This window comes from Gymnogyps californianus, chromosome 15 (assembly GCF_018139145.2).
Source record: "Gymnogyps californianus isolate 813 chromosome 15, ASM1813914v2, whole genome shotgun sequence".
NCBI lineage: Eukaryota > Metazoa > Chordata > Aves > Accipitriformes > Cathartidae > Gymnogyps > Gymnogyps californianus.
In genome coordinates, this window is record NC_059485.1 from 11288451 (window position 1) to 11312486 (window position 24036).

At 34.4% G+C, this 24036-nt stretch overlaps 1 protein-coding gene across 1 annotated transcript in view; it reads left to right on the forward strand.

The window, feature by feature from the left end:
- The window catches only part of SNX29 (sorting nexin 29), a 136593-nt gene that overhangs the window by 62246 nt on the left and 50311 nt on the right, over positions 1–24036 (forward strand). Inside the window, exons 16-18 of the mRNA XM_050905901.1 lie at positions 2527–2643; positions 5430–5485; positions 6468–6549. Of these exons, the coding sequence (XP_050761858.1) occupies positions 2527–2643; positions 5430–5485; positions 6468–6549 (255 nt within the window). The remainder of the gene's footprint in view (positions 1–2526; positions 2644–5429; positions 5486–6467; positions 6550–24036) is intronic.

Consider the following 24036-nt stretch of genomic DNA (forward strand, 5'->3'; position numbering starts at 1 on the left):
GGAGCCAGAAAAGAGTCTAATTATGAGGCTGGGAAGTTAGTTTTTCTAATGGGATTAAGTGCAACAGAAATGCTTGACAAGAACAAAAACAAAAGCAGTAAACTAAAGCTGCTTTAGTACACTATAAATAATAATAATTAAAAAAAGCTTTTGATTGTTGAAACTATATTAATACTACATTAAACCTTTGCACTTTGGAAAGTGAGGAGTGAAACTAAATGGTAACTCAGATGTGTTGCAAGCTTTTTGTATTGTGATGTGTAAGATAAAGCATCAATATTAATCTAAAACTGCTTACATAATCAGGCAAACAAATAAAAAATGTTTGCCTGTTTGGGTTGAAATAATCACTCTGTGAAATCTTCAGCTTTTGTACTTCCTGATAGTCCCATTACAATGAAAGTTTGTTGTTAGTTCAATTATTGTTACTGGTTTTTAGCTCGTAATTTGCTGAGCATTTCAGAATAGTTTGTAAATTCAGAGTTAATGAGAGATATCAGTCTAGACCAATCATATCTGGGCTTAGTTTAGCTCTTTTTGCGTATGTGCCACACTGATGAATTACCGGATTTGAAGTACTCCCTCTAATATAAAAAGAAACTGGAAAAGAATACTTGAAGTTCAACTCAGGTATAATTATTTTTATTTTATTTTTAATCAATGATGTCAGCTCCTGGCTTGTCAAATTGAAGCTGTTTTTTCTGTTTGCTTTGATTATGTGAAGGATACAGGTTATCTGGAACAAAGCACTAAATTAAAAGCAAGCACTAAATTAAACGAATTGAATTAAACTGCTTTATCTTGGGGAACTTCCCTGGGGAATAGGGAGAAGGCAGAATGGTAATTCAAGAAAAGGAAAGCGTGAAATTCACAGATAGTAGTGAACTGCCTCCAGAAGGGCAACTATGAGCTCTTAAGAGATTTGACAGTAGTCCAAGTCCTTGTGCTATCCTTGAAGGTAGTGGATTGATATGCATCTTATTCAGCTGTGCTTTCATAATGTTACCCCATTGCCTCTACTATTCTCCTAGCTTTGGATGGCTATATGAGGAGGCATTTCAAGAGTTGCTGTAACCTGAAAAACATGTTTAACTATATTGTTGTGGTAGCCTGCTGTGCCCACTAGAGGGGCCAACCAGTCACTGCTTCTGTTTTCATCTAACTACTCCTGATAATATTGTAGCTTTTCTTGCTCTGCTCTGGGACTGCTCATCTGGTGCTCCACCTCTGATAGTGGCCCTCATCAGTATTCCTTTTCTTTAATACAAGAATCATATAGGGAGGATTTACTTGGAAACTTCTAACAGTGGGGTTTTCTGAAGAGTCTTTCTTTTCCCTTGAAAATAATTCTACAAACCCTTTTTGGCTCAAATTTCTTTGCTCTAAGGCTACAAGTGGCATTATCAGTTCAAGACAACTCCTTTGCCAGGTATATTATGTACTGATGGGTCATCTATCACAATTGAAAATTTCATTCAATTTTATAGTATAATGGTTCTGATAGGAGTAGCTAAAAATCTTGCTGAACACAGATTTTAAGTTTCTTTTAGCCTTGCTCCCTGTTTCTGCTAGTTTCCCCATCACATTGTCTTGATGATAACACATTACTGCTACTATTTAGACCTTTGCTATTTGGGAACCCTTGTCGTTTTGGAGTTCTTCCCCCTTAAGCTTACACTTTACTTCTGTGTAAGAAAAATTCAAGAGCTCAATATCATCTTTAACCTTGATTTGAGTTTTATTGTTTCTTCCTTCTCTTGGCAGGGAACCAACTTAAACATAGTTTGCTCTGTAAGTTGGTATACTTTTCATCCTTGTCATTCATCCAGCCCTGTTCACTTTCATAAACATCCTGCATCAATTGGTGCTTTCTTGACACTTTGACTCAAAAATGGAGAGCACAGACATAGCTAGACTTTGTGTCCAAAGAGGCCATGCTTGAGGCCACACTATTGACCTATGCACAACAACTTGTGCCACAGCGTAACTGTGGTATTTATACTCCTTTGACCCCTCACAGATTTGACTGGGATGAGTGGACTTCTAGCTCCAATCCTATTAAAACCCCAAGTAAGAGTGCAGAATATATCACTCATGAATTACTGACAAAGTTTAATGCAGTTTGTGCATTTTGCATTATTCCCAGTTCAAAATGCTGTGATTAGTTTGTAACTGTTGAGTGCTGTGTTCATCAATGAATTAAACTGAGAACAAAAGTTAATAAGTGTTTTATTAGAATCAGTTGCCATAGGATCTCCTCTGATAGGAATAAAATTGGACATGGAGTTGTATTTTGTCCTATTGAATTCAATATCAAAACCTACATTTCAAGGCATGAGTCAAAATTATTGTAACAGTGTCTGTTCTTAATGGTCAGTTCAAACTAATACATTAGCAATGAGGTGCACTACTTGGAGAGTATGGTAAAGTAAAAAAATATAAATAAAAGTAGATATACATGTAAGAAATTACATAGTGTGTTTTTTTCAGTTTAGAACACAATTATCTCTTGGCTTTGTTTTTCAGGTAGCTGAAATGCATGGGGAACTGATTGAATTCAATGAGAGGCTGCACCGTGCTCTGATGGCTAAAGAAGCTCTTGTGTCCCAGATGAGACAAGAACTGATTGATTTGAGAGGGCCGGTAAGTGTTTATAACAATGTAGAATACCACTATGGAATAAGCTCAAAACCATTACTGATGATGAAATAAAATATATATAAGCTTATAAGAAATAACAGCTAATAACACATCTGTCAAAAACACCTTACTTGGTATTTTTGATAGTGTTTGATTCTCTTTAGCAGAATTGAATGTAAAATAGATCTATTTAGGCAATAAAATTGTTTCTACCAGCTATTGCTTCACTTCGGCTTTTTGTGTTAAAAGAAAAGATGGGGTTGAAATTTGAAAATGAGTAGGGAGGAAACAGAAAGAGTCAAGAAGGTTCCTAATAGTTGTCCATCTTGTAAGGGAAGCATATTTTGATAGTTTTTGTTCATATGATTATGTGGTATTGCTCCTTACTTTTTTGTTTGCACTGGAAGCATTCATGCCTATTTTATCATAACATTTATGGAAAGTGGCTGATGACAGTTCTGTGTGCATTAGTGAACAGGATTTCACCTATAATTTTCAGCCTTTTAGATGGAAACAATCACATTATTGTGTTAAGAGATGGCAAATGATAAATCCCATGCGTATTATAGCTGTACTTTCTTACTCGGAGATTTTGGGCTGTATGTCCCTGTTCAGAGATTTGTTTTTAGCCATGTATCTCCATATCCTAATCCACTAGTTAGATATTGATACTATATTTTAATGTATCAGATACTGAGAGAAAACTAATTCCTAAAACTTTTTAAGAAGTGGAAGTGGTACTACACTTTTAAGGGCTAGCTAAATGCGAGTTGTTATTAGTTGCTATTGTCCAAAATGAAACTGTGAATTGAATACAGTCCCAAAGACTTTTGTATTATCCTAACAAGTGGATACATTTTAATTCTATATTACTAAACAAAACTCTGTGCTGATAGTCTATCTGTTACTTAGTAGACTTTAACTTTCAAAGTTGGTAAAGTGTGTAACTGCCAGAAACTGTGGGATGTGAATATTTGATCCCCCTTTGACTTGTTTGAAAATATCAGCTAAATTCTTAACATTTTATTATTAAAATAGTATATAATTTACAGTTTGTTATAAAAATAGCTTCCATGATTCTTCATTGTCTTCTCTTTTAATGCTGATAATCAATTTTAATGGCTGTAATTTATGAATTTAAATGAATTGTTCACAATGATCTTTCCAAATTTCTGGTTATTGGGTTTCAGAACTTCTGCAACAAACAGAGGAATATTAAAACAAAAAGTATGTGCTTTCAAGGGTATGAGGAAGTACGTTGGTGTAATGTCTCCATCACTGTGTTTTGCATTACAATGAACAACACTTCAATTACCATCTCAAAATCAGTAACCAATCTGTTTCAACATAGATGTGCAAGCATTGGAACTCATTAATGTCATCCTTTTTCTTATTTCCAAAGTCCACACTCTTGTTTTTGAGATTTTTATGCAAAACTTTTACTGAAGTTAATTAACATAACTGTATATATCTGGTGGTAGGATTTGCCACTTCAGATACAGGCAGAGAGGGTGCAGGTTGTAGGCAAGATAGAAGAATGTCTGTTCTCTGCCACAAGAGCCCTGGAAAGCCAGGCTGTGTGCTGCCACTGGAGGGTGGACTGAACTGTGAACAGACAACAGCTGATGGTGATAATTGAGAGAGAGGTCATACTGGCCCTTCCCACCTCATTCCTCCAACAAAGGACAGCAGAGGTATTCAGGATTCCGTATATATGCCCTGGAGCTGTCTTGGCTCTGCACAATTCTTGTCCTCTTTTCCTTTCTCTGGCAGGAATGACTTAGTTTTTGCTGAGCCATATCACTTTAATCTTGGAAGGGCAAAATTCAGTTTTGTTTTGTGTATTGGGAGGTCTTGAGCTGGTCTGTCAAAACATCTGGAAAGTAGATTTTCTTTAGTCTCCTTTGAAATTTTATATTGCTTTGCAATAAATAAATATATATTGCTTTACAATAAGCAATAATATATAAGTTTCTTAGGCAGTAAAATATTCTGAAAAACAGTAATATGCGTGCAACATATATTATAGAGATACACTGAACCAATATTTAACTGATGTAGCAGCTATCTCTGGAAGTTCACAACTTTTAGCTGTTTTTCTTCATCAAAACACACTAACTATTCTGGGTTATGCTTTACATTTCACAGTATTTAAAAGAGAGAAGATATCCTTTTATGTTTAACTATCTTTAAAGTAAGATAAAAAGCTATTGCTGTTTCAGTTCTAAATACTCTTTCAATCTGTTTTTCTCACAACTGCTACTTCTTTTGATTCTGCAGGTGTTGGTCAATCATTGCCATCTTGATGGACTTTTGTAGCTATATAAAGTTTTGTAAGAACACAGCTGAAATAAAAGGATCATGTGTCTTTCTCTTAATGGAATGTTGGTTGTAAAAGAAAGTGATCACTAGGTTTTATATGCTTCATCTCTTCCATAAATTGTTTATACACACAATGTACTTTGTTTTAGCATACTTTGCTTGTAAAGGCCTAATAATGATGCTTTTTTCTGGGTTTTCTATACCTTTCAAAATTACATGCTTTTACAAACCCCAATTTGTTTCTTTACAAAACTATAGCAAATTCTAACATGAAGAACTTGGAAGGGTGATATGTTCATAATCCTGTTGCACGATTGTTTATTTTTCTTTTATTGTTTCTCAGTAATAGTTTCTATTGGCATTTAAAAAATTGAATGCTGAATTGTAATTTCCTTATAATATTATGCTTTCTTAATAGAAAGCATAATAACCAGTGTGTGGAAATTATTTCTGTTTTGTAAATATAGGTCCCTGGAGATTTGAGTCAAACATCTGAAGATCAGAGTTTGTCAGATTTTGAAATGTGAGTTTCATAATACACATATTTTTCTCTTTGTACTGTCTTTATGGGAAAGAAGAATAAGCAAACAGATTCAATAATTTGCTTTTCCTATATTATTTCCAATAACTCAATTCTCAGCTGTGGTGTTCCGTTGTTAAAAATATGGAGAGCTGCACAGTCCATGCCCTAGTGCAGTTTTTAATAATATTGAATGCAAGGAGTTTAGATTTATGAAGATTCTCTTGGAGTGCTCTTTCAGTGCACTAGGTCTTGATATTCTAACAAATCACCAAAAAGTTACTGTTTTCTGTTGCTTTGGGTTTGATAGATGCTAGATGCTATTCATAATGTGAGGGACTTTCTCATTTTTACAGAATAACTCCTAATCAATGCATACAAATAGTACTACAAAAAACCCCACAAACAACCCAGTTGGTCATCCCATATCATTCTAGACTGTTGTGATTTGGAGTTTTGCCTTTATTAGTCAGACTAATGAATCTAGCTTTTTTGGATGAGGGGATGAAAATGTAGCTGATGTCTTTGAATCATAGAAATTTGGAGATGAATTGCAAAGAGTGAATGGAAATGGCTTCTCCATAATTGTGCAATGCTCTTCTGTTATTTAATGAACTAATTTTTTTGGTGAGTTTTGTGGACCAAAATGCTGAATTTGTTGAAATGAATAGTTTTTGTTTCATGTGTATAATCAAATGTTGTCAAATGCACGCTGTGGAAAAAAAAACCCCAAAACTCAAAAAACCCGCAAAGGGAATTGTTTCAGTGCCATTTTTCAGTTATGTTAATTTTAGGGAACGCTTTTAGATACAGCAGGTATAAAAGGTTCAGGCAGAACTACAATTTTTCTGATACTCCATTTGAAATGTTATGTTGCTTTGTTGATCACTTTGATCATCATCTAAATCACTGGAGGTAGTTGCTTTGCAATTCTTATACATAAATATGATTCCCTATTTTAAGTTTTTTTTTCTCTCCTCCTCAGATCAAATCGTGCTCTTATTAATGTTTGGATTCCCTCAGTCTTTCTGCGTGGAAAAGCTGCTAATGCATTCCATGTTTATCAGGTAAGTGATACATCTTAACACAGATTCTGTGTAAAAGTTTCTGACTGAAATGGCACATTTTAATAATTTAAAGATCTCAGTATAATTTCATTACAGATCAGTTAATGAACAGCAGCAGTAACTTCATATATATTAATTCATAGGATTTTGTTGATTATCCAAATAGTGTATTTTTAGGGGTTGCTTTTAATAGTTTAATACTTTAAAAGCATGGTAATAAGATGACTGCATTGGCCAGGGAGTACAACAATTCGATATTAATCAGTAATGCCTTCTTCAATATGCATGTACATATTCTTTTTCAATTTTAGGGATATCAATGACAGAAATGTTGCTTGACAGACAGACAGATCTGGCTTACTGTAGCAGCTCACTCAAAAACATGGTGCAACAAGCCTTCACTATGTGTCATTGGATGTGTTCATAGTGTGTTCTGCTTTAACCGGGTCTGAATTTAGGGGTTTGCACTCTAGCCTGCCTTGTAGTTGAAGCATTGAAATCCTATACTGTTCCTTGATTCCTGGATTCTCTGTTTCAGAACAATTACACCCTACATGGATAGAATGGCAGGGCAAACTTTAAACACTCTTTAATATGCTGTCCCAGGCTGTTTGTATTTCTTTATTTGTGGATTATTAGCAGCTGCAAAATTTTTCCACTTTTGTTTCAGCCACATGTACTTAGCTCTGAACAAGATTTCTGAAGCATTTTAACATTCCTCTCTGAGTGATGATTTTTGTAGAATTTTGAATCATTTATGAAGTGTTGGCAGATAGTTGAAAAATACAGGAAAACACCCACCTTTCGGCCAGTAAAAGACAATGAAAAATAAGACTTTAGCTAATGGAAAGAAAAGCTAACAATGCTGAACAGTTAGTAATTTGTTCAAAAGCATTGAATAGTCAACCAAATTCAGGTGCACAAGTGTTTGTGGAAACCTAACTTGTTGACAAGTGTGATTATTTTTGTCTTTCTGGCTTTCACATATTCCTCCACTCTGCTGTCACTGGCTACACATTCTCAAACCCAGACACCAGTCTGCTAACACAGAAATTCTTAGACGCATCAATATCCCACTCCACCACATCTCTGTTACTCTAATGGTGTTGCAGTTCTGTGACCACTAGAGGAGCTTTGGTTTCTCCTGCTTGTTTCCTAGGTTGCTCTGTTTTATTCTTTTCATCCTGCTTTGTCATTTCTTAGGTTTCTCTTGTTCCTATCACCATGCACCATTTGCTTTCCACCCCATCCACCATTTCCTCACCAGGTTGATCAGCCTGTTGGCAAAGATGATCTTGTCCCACTGTATCAGGTGGATTTCATCTCTCCCAGCAGTCCTTGATCCTTAGAGACAGTCCAATGATGGTAAAAACCAAATCTGTCAGTGGCACTGCTGTGCAACCAGGTATTGATCCACAGGATCCACCTGCTCCTACGCAAGCCTTTTCCCTCACTGGCAGGATCTAGAAGACCAGCTGGGCCCCTATGCACTTCGTCCTTGTCCCCAGGGCTGTTTAGTCGCCGTTGATTTGGTAGTGGTCTTCTCTGGAATTAATGTTGCTGCCTGTGTGGATGAGCAGCAAAGGGTAATATTAAGGGGTACCTATCATGTACTATTTAAAAAGCTTTGAGTTTTAAAAGTTCAGTCTTTCCTCAAGCATTTTTACGTCTAGACTGTTGATCAAGCAAAAGCTGGAATGTGATGTACCCCAGAAATTTTTTTTCTCCTGAAGTTACATAGAAATTCTGAGTTCCTGGCAGATAATTACAAAATAAGACAGTTCCAGAAAAATAGTTGGTATCTGAATGATGAAGTCTTTTGTGTTTGCAGCAATATGACACTTGAATTTCTACATTCTGTGACCTTTTTTTTTTTTGAGTTATATCTGCAGTACAGATTGAAATAAAGGCACCCAGTGAATATCCCTTTAATTTTTAAGTGCATTTCTGACTGTTTAGACTTGGCACACTTGTTAGTGATGGTGAGAAATGACATATAACAGTACTGTCTGTACAGCATTAATTTTTGTGTCTTTTTAATGTTACTGATATCTGCTGTTATGTGGAAGACAGGAAAGGGGGAATATGACCCAATAGTTGATCTTATCTTTTCCTGATACTCAGGAAAGCGTATGTGGATGCAATGAACACAGTTCCACATTTCTTTCATATTTATGTGAAAAGTTAACATAATTTCTAATTATCAAATTGTGGGTATGAATTGTTGCAGTGGGAGACTTACTGCAAAGAAAAGCACTCTAAAATCTTTTCTGTGTAAGTTGTGAATAAGAAATAAACTTAAACTATGGCTTTCTCAGGTGTGTTTACTAATGGTCTGTTGCTCACACAGGTTTTCCTCCTCCTTTGGTTGGTTAGTGAGAAGTAGAAATGAAACAAAGCAATGGTTGCAACTGCTTGTGGATGAGCAGAGAGTTTAGCTATAGGCAGCTCTTTAGTAAGAGGAGATGCTGTGATAGATGAAGGAATGGGAGAAAAACTGTCTTTGTATACTATTAAAGGTTCTTAAGTTCAACATTATTAAGTAACATTATTACTGCATAAGGAGGCCATTTTGTTTTTAAAAAAAAAAAAAATGCTGCCAGTTTGGAGGTCCTTAGTGGTTAAATGGCCGGAAAAAATGTAAGAAGAAATGAAAGAAAAGCACATAAGCTCATACCTGTTTGAAAAAGGGTCATGGAGAATTTGCGTGTATTGCAAATAGTTGCATTTTTATCAACAACTTTAATTTTATTATTTGCTTTTTCAGTTGCATTCTCTTTGGTTGAATGGAAAGAAAGAATCCCTTTTTATTATTAAACTTGCTTTTATATTTTGAGTTTTGTTAGTGTCGTTACTGCTAAGACATGAACCAGAAACAATTTATTTATAAGGTTGCTATGTAATATGCCAAATCTGTCTTTTTTTTTTTAAGTAATAAAGTGCTTTTCATTAAGGTATATTAGAACTGGATTAAAAAACATTAATTCTTTGAAGACTTCATTTATTTTTAGTTTTACTTGTAAGTTGATATCAGTTACTAAAGAGTTCAATACTTTTCATGCAGTTTGACTGTACATGACTATACAAATGGCATCATGAAAGCCTGGAAAGTATGAGGAATTCATATCTACTATAGATGTTCTGCACATTCTTTTTCAATAGGAAAAATATTGAGATAAGCTAAGCTTCCCAATTTATAAGAGGTTCAGGGCTTCATCCAATATCTGCTGAGGTGAGTAGTGGGTTAGATGTTGCTCTCAGTTTGCTTTGGTTAAGGGCCTAACTACAGTGACTTGAACAAAATTTAGGGTTTTTTATTGTGCTTTTTTGTTTTTTATTGCACCTTAGTTCTATTTATCATTGGCATGGCATTTTAGAAAATATGTTGTGCTGGTACAGAGTGGGTTTTAGTAGACTTCATCCATTACTCATCATCAATGGAAAACAAAGAACTTGTGATTGAAGGCTAAGCCTCTTGAGAAGAGGAAAAAAGGAAGCAAAATATCATTGCAAGATTCTAAAAGATTGAAAATTCTAGATTTACAAAAAGACAATTTTGAGAATTTTTTGAAGTTCTTTATGTCTACAATATATACTCATAATGTTGGGCATCCATAGTGTGCAAAATTCTGTTTATTGGTATATATATTAGAAAAATGTACAAGTTCTTCTGAATATGCTCTATTCATTATTTATTCACACTAGCAATTTACAGGACGTATGTAATGTGGAAAGTTAGAAGCGTCTATCTAGAATAGACATAGAATGTCTGTGGTCAGACTAGTTTGTCTTTAATTACAGAACAGCACAGAATATCACAGAATTCCTCTGGTGAACAGTTGTGTATTTGCTGAACTTTGTCTTTTAATATTCAAAAAAAAGTGAGGAAGAATTACCTGTAGAAGTGACCTAAAACTTCTATAATTCTTATTAAACTTTGATCTTGGTACCTGTTGAGATTTTTCCTTATGGAAGAAAACATTAATGGCATTCCTACCAGTTGTTGGTCTCAGTAACAGGAGTATGACTAGGAAGAGTATCTGTCTAGCAAATAACTTTGTTTTCTGCCACTGTGCACGTGAAAAAAAGAAATTTTCCTAAATAGACATACACTCTGTAGCATAGCACTATGATGAAACACTTGAAGTGATTGCCACATCTCTGATCAAATATGTAGTCGTGTGCTTGCTAAATATATATTCTGCATTTTATAGCTACCAGCAAAGCATTAATTTATAAAACTTCAGAATAGCCTCAATAACAGCACTGTGCATTTATCTTGTTAAATCTCTGCCAAAACATGTGCTCCTGATTACAGGGAATTTGATTCAATGTTGAAATTGTGGAAGAGGATATTTACCAGGCTACCATGTAGGTAATGAACAGACAAGGACTGGGAGTGACAATTAGGATAAATGACTGAGCTCATTTCTGAGAGTCCTCTTACTCATAATAAACATTATTTTTGCTGCTTTATCATTTATTTGTCCAATGGCAGAAAATTAAAATGCATGTATAACTCTTTGTATCAGCTACATGAGAAATTGCTTGTAGTATATCAGTGTAAAGGAAAGTAGCAATATTGCAGAATGTTGATATTATTGAGATCATTACCAACATCTTTTGGAGTTCACATTTCTCTGCAAGTACTTGAGTAACCGTAACTTGAGATGTAAAAACTGACTCTTGGTTGTGCTGGTTAATTCTGAGAAAAAGATGTCAAACAAACTTCGGAGAAAGCTAAAGTGTGCCAGTCGGAACAGGCAAAGTCTGAAACTTTGGGTTTGGGTGAGCATCATTTTTAGATATGCTAAATACTTATGACTGTACTTAAAGCTAATCAGAAATTAGCCTTAAAATGCTTAGCCTGCCTGAAAATTAGATTGTATGCGTAATACTATTAAGGTAAGATGTTGCTGCCAAATGAAATTGTTAAGAAAGGGCATGGACCTTGACCATAGCTTTTCCAAATGCAGTTCATGTAAATGTATTTCTAACATGGCTTGATTTCTGCATTTTCTAGAAAGCTAAAGAGATTGTCCTCCTCTCCCCTCCTGTTAAGAGCCACCTTGCTAACCTTTGCTGATTTGAAATTGTGTATCTCTGGAGCATTTCACTTCATGGAGAGAGGAGGACAGTGTGCCAGTGGAGACTTGCTGTCACATTTATTGTTGATGCACTTTAGAATTGTTGTACCTCTTCTGTCCCTTTTTGCTCATAAATGTGTATTTTCTAGCAGAAAATAAACGACTGCGTACATATCGCATGCCTTGGAAATGACCAAAAGAGGGTGGAAAGAATTGCAGAGCACCTCAGATAGTTTGGAAAAGTATGAACCTATCACTTCCACAGTATCTCTCATGTTTTTTTGTGGACTTATAAATGCTTCTTAAGAATATATGAATTAGGAGAAATAAATTTGGGTAGCTGTGCCTCTTTGAAATCAATGTCAATTTTGCATTTGTGCTTCTTAAACCAGGAAAAGAAATGAGTGACATGTTATTTTGCATATCAGGAGGGCCTGGACAGGATAAGAACAGACTCCAGCAGGAGTTTTGTTATACTGCTTGCTTTTTTAAAATTTTTTTAAAATTTATTTAATGCAGATTTGTAATGCTGTTTTGAAGGGCATTTCAAAGCATCTCTTTTTGTGTCATGTTTCAGATGTCATGTTCAAAATCAGTACATCTTCCATCCTTAAAAAAAACCCAGATGTTATTCTTCAGTGAATATAGAAGGAAAAGTTTCTAGCTCCAGCATACTTGTCACATAGTTTCAACCATCAAATAGTTTCTTTAATTTCTGTTGAGGATTAAGGATTCTGGACAAGCTCAGAAATAAGGTTGTGGACCCTGAAAGCAAGCAACATTTTATAATGAATCCTGTTAGATGTGGAAATTTTAATCAGACCTCTGTATTTGTAGTTACACTGCACTCTTGCAGTAATGTTTAACTGCAGAATTTACTGGTTATGAATCTTAAGAATTTAAAAACAAGGTCTAGAAACATAGCCAAATTTTATGCTCAATTTGAATGACTCAAGGGGACAGTTGTGAGCAGCAGATTAATCCGTGCTCACAGTTTACCACTATCTAATACTGCCTTAAAAATTAACAGAGATGTAGACTTATATCATTCAACTATGGATGTTACAACATGTAACATGATGTGTAAATTTTAGTGAAAAAGCATTTAGAATTGGATGTGCACTTAAGTGCAGTTATTAAGTTCAATTTAAAAATATTTTTTCACGTGTTTTCTGAAATATCACCATTTCAGAATAATTGACAAACTTTCAGATGACTACAATAAATAAATGGTGACTACAATAAATAAAGACAAAAAATAAATGTTGTGATACAGGGCTTTTAAAATTAAATAGCCATTTAGGGCTTTGTTTTCTCTTTCACTATGAATAGTCCTCTGAGGACAAAGATCACTACTGAGAAGAGGTGGCTGTAAGTGTTGGGGAGTTCAATTTTGTCATTCCCCAGGGTACCATATGGGACTTTACCTGATAGGTAGAAAGATGGGAAGACTTCATGTTTCTAGATGGGCTGCTAAGCCATGGTGTGAAAGCGATTTGGTTTCCAGTGATACAGGGTAAAGGAGGGTATGGAGGCTTCAGAGAGGTGGAGATCTAGTATTTTGCTTGCATGAATGAAAAAATGTTGGAAAAATAAAGGGTTTGGATTCATCAGGATTTGGATATGTTTCTGGAATAAAGGAAGTTTTCACAGGGGGGATGATTTTAAATGCAGGATTCAGTTACTGGCACTCGAAGATCATAAAATTTATGAACTGAAAAGTAGAGGAAGGTTTACATGTGAATAAGAGCAGGTGTTTGGGATGGGAATAGAAATTTAAATAAACTAAAGTTAATTTATTGTAAAAGGAACAACAAAAGCAAAAATTCAGTACTGTAATATTTAACTATAAAAAAGAGAATAAGGAAAAAAATGAGGAAGCTGGTTAAAAAAAATAAAAGGGACAGCTAAGATGGCTTGCAGGCATAATGGAGACTTTAAAAACTTGGATATTGCTCAGAGGAAATGCATAACCTATTTAAAAAAAAGAGAGAGGAAAAACAAGAGAAGGATGGCTAAGCAGCAGAATAGGAAAGTTATTATAAGTAAATAAATACATTCTAAAAAATTAAAGAATTTAAGTCATCTCCAAAGAAAAATAGAGGAACGTACACATTCTGGAGGAAAAAAGTAGAAATACAGTCTTACAGGCCTCTTACAACTTCCAAAGGGCATAAAATCTAATGGTCTCTTTTGTACATGTCAGGAAGAGGCCGCTTGCTAAAGTCAGTGGGACAAATACTCAAGCTGAAGAAGAACGTCTCAGAACATAAAATAGTAACAGAAAAATACATATTTTACAATCTCTATTCACCATGGAGGAGTTATGGGGTATTCCCATTCGGGATTATTCCTTGTGGAGAATTAGCAGGTTGTCTGTTTTAAATGAAATACCAGTAGAAGATCTTATTGAACAAATAAAGACTAAATCTCCACATGCAGTTCACCAGGAATTCAAGGGTGAAATAGCTGAAAACCGACTGATAAATAGTTTCTGGCTTGGGTACCAGAAAATTTTAAAGTAGCTAATCTGACACAATTTTTAAAAGGGTTTAGGGAAGTCTAAAACTCAAATTGTTAGAAATCATTAGGAAAGGGATAGAAAAACAGAATGTGTATATGCTGTGTATAAACTCTGGCTTATCTGTGTGCAGTTCTAGTCCTCTCCAAAGAAATATATCAGTACTGGAAAGAATACAGGTGAAAAATGAAGCTTTTTCATTTGAGAAGCATATTAGAAATTCTCAGCCTGCAAGAAAGAAAACTGAGAGGGGAATACGATAGCAATCTTTCAAATCATGAAAGACATGGAGAGATTTTTAACTGTTTCAAAATGCAAATTGGAGAATCCACTGAAACTACTAGCTTGCAGTTTCAAAAGAAGTGCGTGACAGTGGTTTTCTCCACAACATATAATTGAGGTGCAAGACATCTTGCCACAGAGCTTGTGAATACTGAAAGTTTACATGGGTCTAGAAAATAATTGACCTAATTAAATTGAAGAAAAATCAATCCAAACACCAAGACGTGACTTCTTTCTCAGGAAAGCCCTGGATAGCAATATTTTGGAAGATAGGCAACTTTTCTGGATAAATATCACTATACCTTTTGTTCATATTTAAGTGTTCTGAATAAAATACATTTCATAATTCAGCAAAGAATTTTCCAAACTGTTGAAATCAGTATGCCTTGCAGTAACAGTACAGTGGAAGAAACTTGGAGGTCATGGTGTAGGATTAATTAAACATGAGTTGCCCTTGTAATGCTATGCTAAGAATGACTGATTTAGTCCTTTAATGGAAATAATAGGTATGATTAGGAAATCTCTTTCCTTCCACTAGTGTTTATGTTCTATGCATGGGAAGCTCATTCTAATGTTTTCAGAAGCACATCCCCTCTCTTTATACTTACTCAGCTTTGTTTTGCTTCAGGTTTGTATCTTGACTACTGTCTTGCCATTCGTTAGTGCTGACAGATTACTGTTGCACCCGAGTAGAAAGATTAATTAGATGACCAGTTGATGTCCTTATTATGAATCAACAAATCATAAGGATTATTTAGATGTTACTGGATGAAATTATCTGGTCTGTGACAGGAGCTCAGACTAGATTGTCATAACAGTATCTTCTAGCAAGAACATTAGAACAATTACAGTTATCCACTTTGAGTCCAAAAGAAGCTTCAGAGGTTTATTCTCTTACAAAGTTTGTGATGGCTATTAGTAAGTGGTAAACTGATTAGTTATAAGCACTAAAGGACCTAGCCACCTATGAAGAAACTAACATGTTTTGTACAAAGTAACAGTTAAGAAAGCCTAGTCCTTTAAACAGACAATTTAAATATTAGGCAGCTTTGTGAAATCAGGGTCACGCTGGCAAAAGTCTACTCTTCTCTTATAAACATCCTGTCTTCTCTAGTTAACTAGTTGCTTTCTGATGACTGCTATTTGTGATCTGTGCAGTTTGATGCCCATCTTTTTTGTGAATCTTTTTTGTGAGGCAGATGTTGCTCAGTCAACCTACCATTAGAAAATAATTTCTTGTCTAGTATCTTCACAGGGATAAAAACAGAATCCAGATCAGAATAAAGAAAAATCTTTGCATTTACATTTTACCTCTAGATGGTGATAGTTAGTTGCAGTTTCTTTAGTGCCTGTGAAGCAGGGTGATTATTGCAATATTATTTTATCATATTTCTCAACTGTAGAGTATCTTGTTATTTTATGCATACATATGGATTCCACTTTCCTGTAAAGTGTACAGCAGATGCCATTGGTCATGCCTTTTGTTGCTATAATTACCAATGGCTGACACTTAAGATAATGAAACCGAGATTTTGTGATTCTTAAAGTGATATCAGTATTTAAATGGCTACTTGCAAATCTGCCTTGTTTGCAGAGCAGTAGACATGTTAGATTATACCAAATAAAATTAAAGATAAACATGCTAATCAGACAAGACTGTTGCTATTTGCATATGAATAGGACCCCCCCTAAGATTATCATCAATAAACATTCTTTTCTTACAACTTTTTTATTCTTTTGACTCTCTTCAGTCTTACTGTATAATATTGACTGATTTCTTGTCTCATAATATTTCTTTTTATATTACTTTAAATGATGTTCTGTTTTTCTTGTCCACTTCCTCTCTGAAGGAAGAGCAGTATACCTTCATATGAAGGGGCTATTCACAGTACCTGAATGCTCCTGCTTAAACAGAAGGAAGAATTTTCACAGAAATGCAACATAAAAGAGATGGAGGAGAACAGTATCTGATACTCAGGAGTTTTTGAAGGGGAGAGTGCCCAGCAAATTCTTTGTATGAGAGATGAAACAGTGCAGGGACAGTCCGGGATCTGCCAGATGTGACTGTTGACCTTTAATTTATACATGAGTCAGCATAGTCTTAGTATTTCATCAAAGGTAGAAGTCTTAACAATGGAAGACAATGGATTGACAGTTAAAATAGTTGAAAAGTAGGCAACAAATTGCAAATATTAAACCCAAAGTTGAATTTCCCTGATATATGAGGAATTGGATTACTTTAGCAGCTGCAGCGCTAAGCAGGCAAAAAGGAGAAAGAAATAGTGTTCTAATCATGTTCCATCTCAGCGCAGCTCAGGGCAAGTAGAGAAGAAAATGGCCTAGAATGATTGGGAGAATTTGAGAGAAAGATATGGTTCATGGCATTCTGAAAGAGAGTAGTTTGAGTGTGCAGAAGCCAAAAAGGTTGAGTATCCCACTTTTTCCGTAATGGGACCTGAGGATGTGTCAGAGAAGGATAAGAGTAGGTAAAGGAGAAAAATTTTTAAATAGCTGGGATGAAGGGAGTATACAAAGATGAGAACAGTCCTTGGAGACTTTTATAATTGTTTATTTTTCTAAAGGAAACCATAATACAACTTAATACATTGATGTGCTTATAGAAATGCTAAGCTAGATGCAAAAAATACTAGGAAAATAAAAGTAGAATTTCAATTTTCAAATTATTTTATACCTACTACAGAAAGAAGGAAATAATTTATATCCAATAAATATCTAGAATAAATAATAGTTATCTTATTTACAAACTGATTGGTGAGATATTCTCTTTTCCTTGGCCAGAGCACCCAAAATATTATATTTGGAGAAAAAGCCAGCAGTTCTGTCATTTTACATATATTCTCTTCCGCAGAAACTTCTTTCACTGCAGTGGTTGTCATGCATTGCAATGACTGTATCAGTTCAAAGTGCATGTTTGTGAAATGGTGTTAATTATTTTTTGGTATTATAAGTAATATTTCACTGTCAAAAGGAGCTAATCGTGTTATTGAGTGAAATCTTCTGTGCTGATTTGATTTGTATTAAAAATAAAAAAGATACTGATTCCATCCAGCAAAAGCGTAGGCAAGCTGCTTTTGTTCTTTAGTGTCCAATCACTTTAGTGCTGTTTTGGTGAATAGAAACAGAACTGTGACTACAGAAACACGGTAAATATAATTCTGCATGTATATAATTGAGTGGATAGGCCTAAAATGCATGACATTTTTCTGTTTAGTAGAACAATATTGGCTGTTTTTAAGGTTCATGCTTCGATGTGCATTCTCTCATATATTGACACTGTATTGTTCATTTTTCTGAACTAAATATCAAAAAGTTGAAGATTTAACATAAGAAAATATAGTATTTGAAGTCTTTGTGCAAGTAGATAGAATCGTCTTATTGAGATAAAAGCTTGTTCACTTGAATTTCTGTTACGTCTCTGTATGTAGAAAGGCACACAAAAAGCTGCTCATATCACAGCTGAAAAGTTTCATTGTTCCGTTTGTTTTTCATTATGCAGAAATTCTTAAATTGGATAATTTTCAAAGAGGGAACTTAAGCATAAATGCAGTCCTGCAGCTGTGTCAAAATATAACTTGCATTTGTATTCATTTCTCACACTTCGAAGGTAACTTTGGAGAATGCAGCTTGAATTTATATTCTAAACAGAATCCCATTGTCCTGAAGTAAAGTCAAGAAATGTAGCTGGTTCTTCCTTTTTTGCTATATGCTTCCCCTTTGGATTCATACCTTTTACTTCTATATGTTTTGAGTGCAGAAATAATTTTGATAAAAGCTTCCTACGTACCTTGAAATATATCACCCCTCTCAGAAAAGCACACTATGAAACAGGAAGAAAAGGTAATTCTAATCTCCTGAAAACAATTATTTCTTAAATTGTAAATTTTGATCAAAATCTTTTTAATTTAGTGTTCCTGAATAATTAACATGTACATTAAAGTTGAGTTAGTTTTAAGACTTTCAAAAACTTTATTATCATCATAAACCAATATTTGAGAAACAGAACAAGTAGTAGTTACAGAAGCTCATCCCAGAACATGTCTGCACCTCTGGTTAAAATGAATGCATTTTCTTCTTTCCACAGAAAGACTACTCAGTCGTTTTTCTTAGATTATGTTAGCAATACTCTACAAAAGTACTGGCAGTTTTGTTTTATGGAAATATTGTGGGTTATAAGATTCGTTTAACCAAATGTTAAGTTAATAATTACTTGGGAGTTGTTGCAATGAATATTCCAGGCTTCTATAATGTCTGTGTAACACCAAACTCAATAACCGTAGAGAATCAGTAGATAAATTTTATTGATGTTAACAAATTTTGCTTTATGGTTCAGAGCGCTGAAATTGTTTCTCTTCAGTTAACAGATATTCTTAAACAAGTGGGTTTTGGTTTGTTGGTTTTTTGTTTTTTTTTTTTTTTTTTTTTTTTTTTTGTATAAGAAACTTAGAGTGGAGGCAGTGAAAATTATGAGCTGGGTTAGGTAGTTGAGGAGAACTTTTAATGCAGATGAAATCTTTTCTCCTCTTACCACTTCCAGCTTCCATCAGTAATTCTGAACTGGACTTTTAGAAGTCCCTGTCTTGTGCTTGATGTTCCCTCTCTGTAGTGGTAGCAGAAGAGGATGTCTTTTTGTGCTGTTTGGTAGATTACTTTTTGTAAGAATAAAAAAGAAATTATCCTTACTGTTAAGATCGGTAAAAGATAATGTGGATCACAGTAGGATTAAAGTATTTTAGAAGATAATCTTAGTAGTTTAGAAGATAATTTGGGGACATTACAAGTGTTGCAGTTTGGATCTGGCATGAAATTGTTTTATGATTATATAATACAATATATAATTATTTAAATTGACTATTTCAAAGGCAAGAGGTAAAGGAGATGCAAGATTTTGTTGGTAGATTCTGCCTATAAGAAGGGGAAAAGCTGAGATGCTTGCAGTTTGAACTTCATGCATATGATCTCCTTGCATGGTTTTTGTTGGCTTTTCTAACCCAACAAAGTGTTAGAACAGGTGTATCAACATAGATAGTCAGAGGAGCAGTCTGTTCTATGTAATTTTTTATTTGTTCCAAGCTTACTTTGTCCTGTCTGGGGGAAAAAAAAGGCACAAAGTTAAGCGCACAACGTCTCCCTCCTTGTACAATCTCTTCTCCTGTCCCCCCACAATGTTCAAATTGCCAGTCTTAGAAGATGCATAAAATCCATTTAAGAACTGTCATTCATTAATTGGTTTATTCTGCTGAGTGCTAGCAATATGCTTCTTAAGATATATATGTTCTGTTAGCATGAGCAGGTTTGATTATTAATGTTCTCATCCTTTTTAATCTTAATCTGTTCTATCTAAGCAGATGTTCCTGTATCTGAAGCAAGTATTCTCATCTTACAGAAACATTTTATAGGTTCTTTACCAAGAATGAAACTCTAGCAAAAAAATTAAAGCATCTCTACTGGTTCATGTCTGCTTTCCTTTTTCTTGCTGTACTGAATACTGAAGTGTAAAGGTAATACTATGGACCAATGGTACTCCAAAATTATTTAAAGTGTTATTTAAAAGCAAATATAAAGAAAGTCAAGCTTAGCTGAGTTAGCATGTAAAAAATAATGGTGCCAACTTGCATGTTATGTTTTTGTATTCATGCTGATTGGGTTGTTTTTACCAAACCAGTTGCGAATTTTTCTTTTTGTTGTCACATGCTTGGACGTTGATTTGAAAGGCATATGTAACAAACAAGAGGATCTCCAGAAAACTCTTTTTTATTAGTGAGGGAAAGGAAGTTAGAAATACAGTAATACAGTAGAAATACAGTAATGCAGAAATAATAGTTTTTCTCTCACCCCATTTTTTTTCTTTTTTTTTTCCTCCCTGATAATGCTTAGTTAGGTGGCAAATGTCACAGTAGCTTCCTTTGTGTAGATCAGTCTCTTTTGCATTCCCTATACTGCCTATCATTTTTTTTTTCCATGCTTGTAAGAAAAGCTATGACCTTGTCCAGCATAGGACTGATTCTTTACAAACTTTCTCAGTATTTGTTACGTTCTTCGAAGTGTTCTGCTGCTGAAATGTTCTGAGTTCTCTTGTATCTTGTGCCATTGAATTTTATATGTGGTTTAGTAGAGTTTCACTGCTCAGCTTCCATTAGCATTTTTCTCTCCCTTTCTGACATTTTTCTTGCCTCTGGAATGGGACATGGACTCACAGGGAATTTAACTTCAGCAGGTTTGTATTTGTGGATCTCCCATCCACAGAGTTCTTTGGCTAGAATTCATTTTCATTATGTATTCAGATTATCCTACCAGGAAATGTGAGCCATGTTTGTAGGGAAGATTCAGGAGTAACTTGGTTTAGGGAAGTTCCTTTCTGATGCTTAATCTGGTATTTCTATAACCATGAATGTCATTGCAACAGAAGAAGATTCTCTAATATCCCATTCAGTATCTCTTTCTACCTACAGTGCTTGAGAGCGAGCCAAAAAGTGATTCCTAAATATACCAATCTATATTTCGCATCCAAAAAGAAAAGCACCCACTTTAGACTTCTGCAGACCTGAAGAACGAGTGTTGATTATAGGCATTTAATCTGTGAAGGTACACTGGAACTGGAACAAGTTGGAATTTTGGCCTTTTTCCTTTCTTCTCCTCAGGCTTTTATACATAGGTAGTGATGAACTGTGTCAATAGTTACTAGTCTGTTACCAGGATTTGTTAACAGAATTTTTGACTCAACTGCTTAAAGATTCCTTAACTTATTAAAGAAACTTTTGGCTCAAAAACCAGTACCGTGGGAGTAGGGTTTATTCATTTCAGTATACAGTCATTAAACTAGTGCTTCAAGTTGGTTCTCAGAAGTTTTTTGGCATTTCAGTAATACTAAGTTAGCAGGTAGTTGGCTGAAAAACAAAATATTAAATTACTACTGTTTTTGCTATTTCTGTTCAAATCTTTGGCTTCAAACAGGTTTGTGATGAGAAAATAACAGACTAATTCATTATATATACTTATTAACTGAAATTTTTCTTTCAGCTGCTGTAAATCATAGCTACAAAAAGGTTACCAATCAATCTTTACATGGGAAAACCAATTGGAAAGTGCTCCTAAATTACAAGCAAAAGCTACTTAATTCATTTTTTGATATACAAGAGAATATTAAAGTAAAGTCTGCAATCAAATAAGCATTCTAGCGGTGATTTTGATTTGGTCTGTAAATTTTCATTACCTTTAAAATTACTTAATCAGGTTAGGAAGTGGATGTTTTCAGGAAAACATGGGCATTTGAAAGGAAATGTAGTGGTTTGGAACTGATTTTTAAATTGATCGGAGAATGAGCCTAAGAGTAGTCCTTTCAACTTTCTATAACATGATCTTAAAATACTGTTGTGATAATTCTATGTCATATGTTAAGGTATTTTCAGTAGTAGAAAGTAGTGTTGCTCTAGGGTGCAGCATGATAATTTGGGACAGACATGCACAAAAGTGTATTTAGCAGCTACAGATTTCATTGATTTCCTATTAAAAGACCATGAATGAAATTGTGGATACATTGAAGATGAGGGGAATACTCCTAATGAGTTTTAAGACAATTTCAAACCATGCATCTCAAGTTGCTTGATTTGGTATTGTTTCAAAATTTTGTCTACAAAGATAATTGTTCCCTGTTATTCTAGTGCTTAAGTTGTATGATCTGTATTTGATTTAAATGAGGATAACTATATGCCTTATATGACTAGACTAGAATAAGTTTATCCAAGCAGTTTTATATTTAGGATTTACTTTGTTTGATTTCCCAGCTGAATTTACATTAGGTGTCTTGAAATACCTTGGCTTGTGAATAGTATTCCCTGTTGAGATAATAAAGCTTTAAATGTGTACTACATCATGAACTTTAATATGCCTTTCATACTCTATTATATGATTGTCAATAAATTCAATATGGCACAGGGCTCCATATGTTGCATTTTCATTTCTTACTGTCTAAAGAAATCAATATCTATGTACGTAGAAGAACAGGAAGAAATTCTTTAACAGTTTTATCTAAGAAATTAATCTATGTTTTTGCAGTCCTTAAAAATTTCAATTACAGTTTACTGGTTTCCTTAATTAGTTAACTATGGGTTACAGCTTAACAGGTAATATTGAACTGCATGATTCACCAAATCATATGTGCAAAGATAACTGCTTAGTTAAATTAGGATTTCCATATTAAATAACTCGGTTCAAAATAGTTCAAGCTTTTTTGTCATCCTCGCCCCCTGTAGGGGAGCTGAAACATGAATCTTGGGAATGTATAAAAAATTTCAAACAATATGCTGGTTGAAGCAAGAATAGGCAGGGAGAGAGGTTAGAGCTGGATGAATAAACAGTGTTTAATATAGTTTTTACTACATTAAATGAATTTTATTGAAATTATGCCAAATACTTGCATTTCATATTTCCCTTCACTTTCCTTCAGAGGTGTACTGAATTGTTAAAACAGATGGTCCTGTAGGTGTTTAATTATCTTTATCCTGGCTTTATTTTCAAAATGAAAAATAAATCTGAAGACTTCTTGCAAACTTATTATAGTGGTTCCATCATTACACTATCTGAATTCTTGTTACCAAAACTAGTTCAATTTTTGTTTACATATGCATTTGTAATTCACACAATACTCTGAATCTCTTGTATTCTTAGATGTGCTAATTTTGGAATTACAGTATTCGTTTTTTGTCATCATCATGAAATATGATGAAGTATAATAGTGACCAAAAAATATGCTTGTTATTGAATAGAATCCAATATTATGAATATATTAATATTTTCTACAGTGAAATATTATAATTTGGCAGAAGTTGCATAGTATCTGCATGGTATATTGTATTTTGTGGCAAGACAGAAGCCTCCTGTAAATTTGAGAAACTAGGTATCTGTAGAGATAAGAGGACTTCTTCAAACCAAAGAAAGGCTGCATAAGCTGCTTTTGTGGGAGAAGACATTCACTTGACATCACTGGATCTCTGAAATACCATGAGTCTGTAGTAAAATTTTGTTTTTTCTAAGGATTTGGCAAATCTAGAGGAGAAAGACCATGTTAATGTTTCAGTCATCAGGAAAAACTACAATTCAGTGTTGGAATCGGCCACGTCAAAATCCAAATTTCATTTTTTCCTAGTATTCACAAAAATACAGTTGTTACTGCCCATTCTTTGTGGGATGGTTGTTGGTGTTGCTTTTTTACATAAGCATTCTCCTGATACTTGCCTTACAACTTACTAAATTACTGGGTTTTGTTGGAGAAGCAAGGCAGTGCAGTGTCATCAGTACTATTCCAGGTTAATTTGTGATGCAAAGTACTGAGATTATTAACACACACACAGGAGAATGAATAAGCTACAGATTCTACAGAAGAAGCTAAGGAAAAGGTCACTCTGAATCTTGAGTTGTGATGCTTGGTTTATAGTTTCTGACTTGTGCTATTTCAGCATACTTTTAAACTGTGGGTTCATTTCTGTAGAGGAAAGGTTATTCCCTAGTAATGAATGAAATCTCAGCTTTCTGTAAGTATATTTCACTTCTGCATGAAATTTTCCTAGAGAATGTGAATAT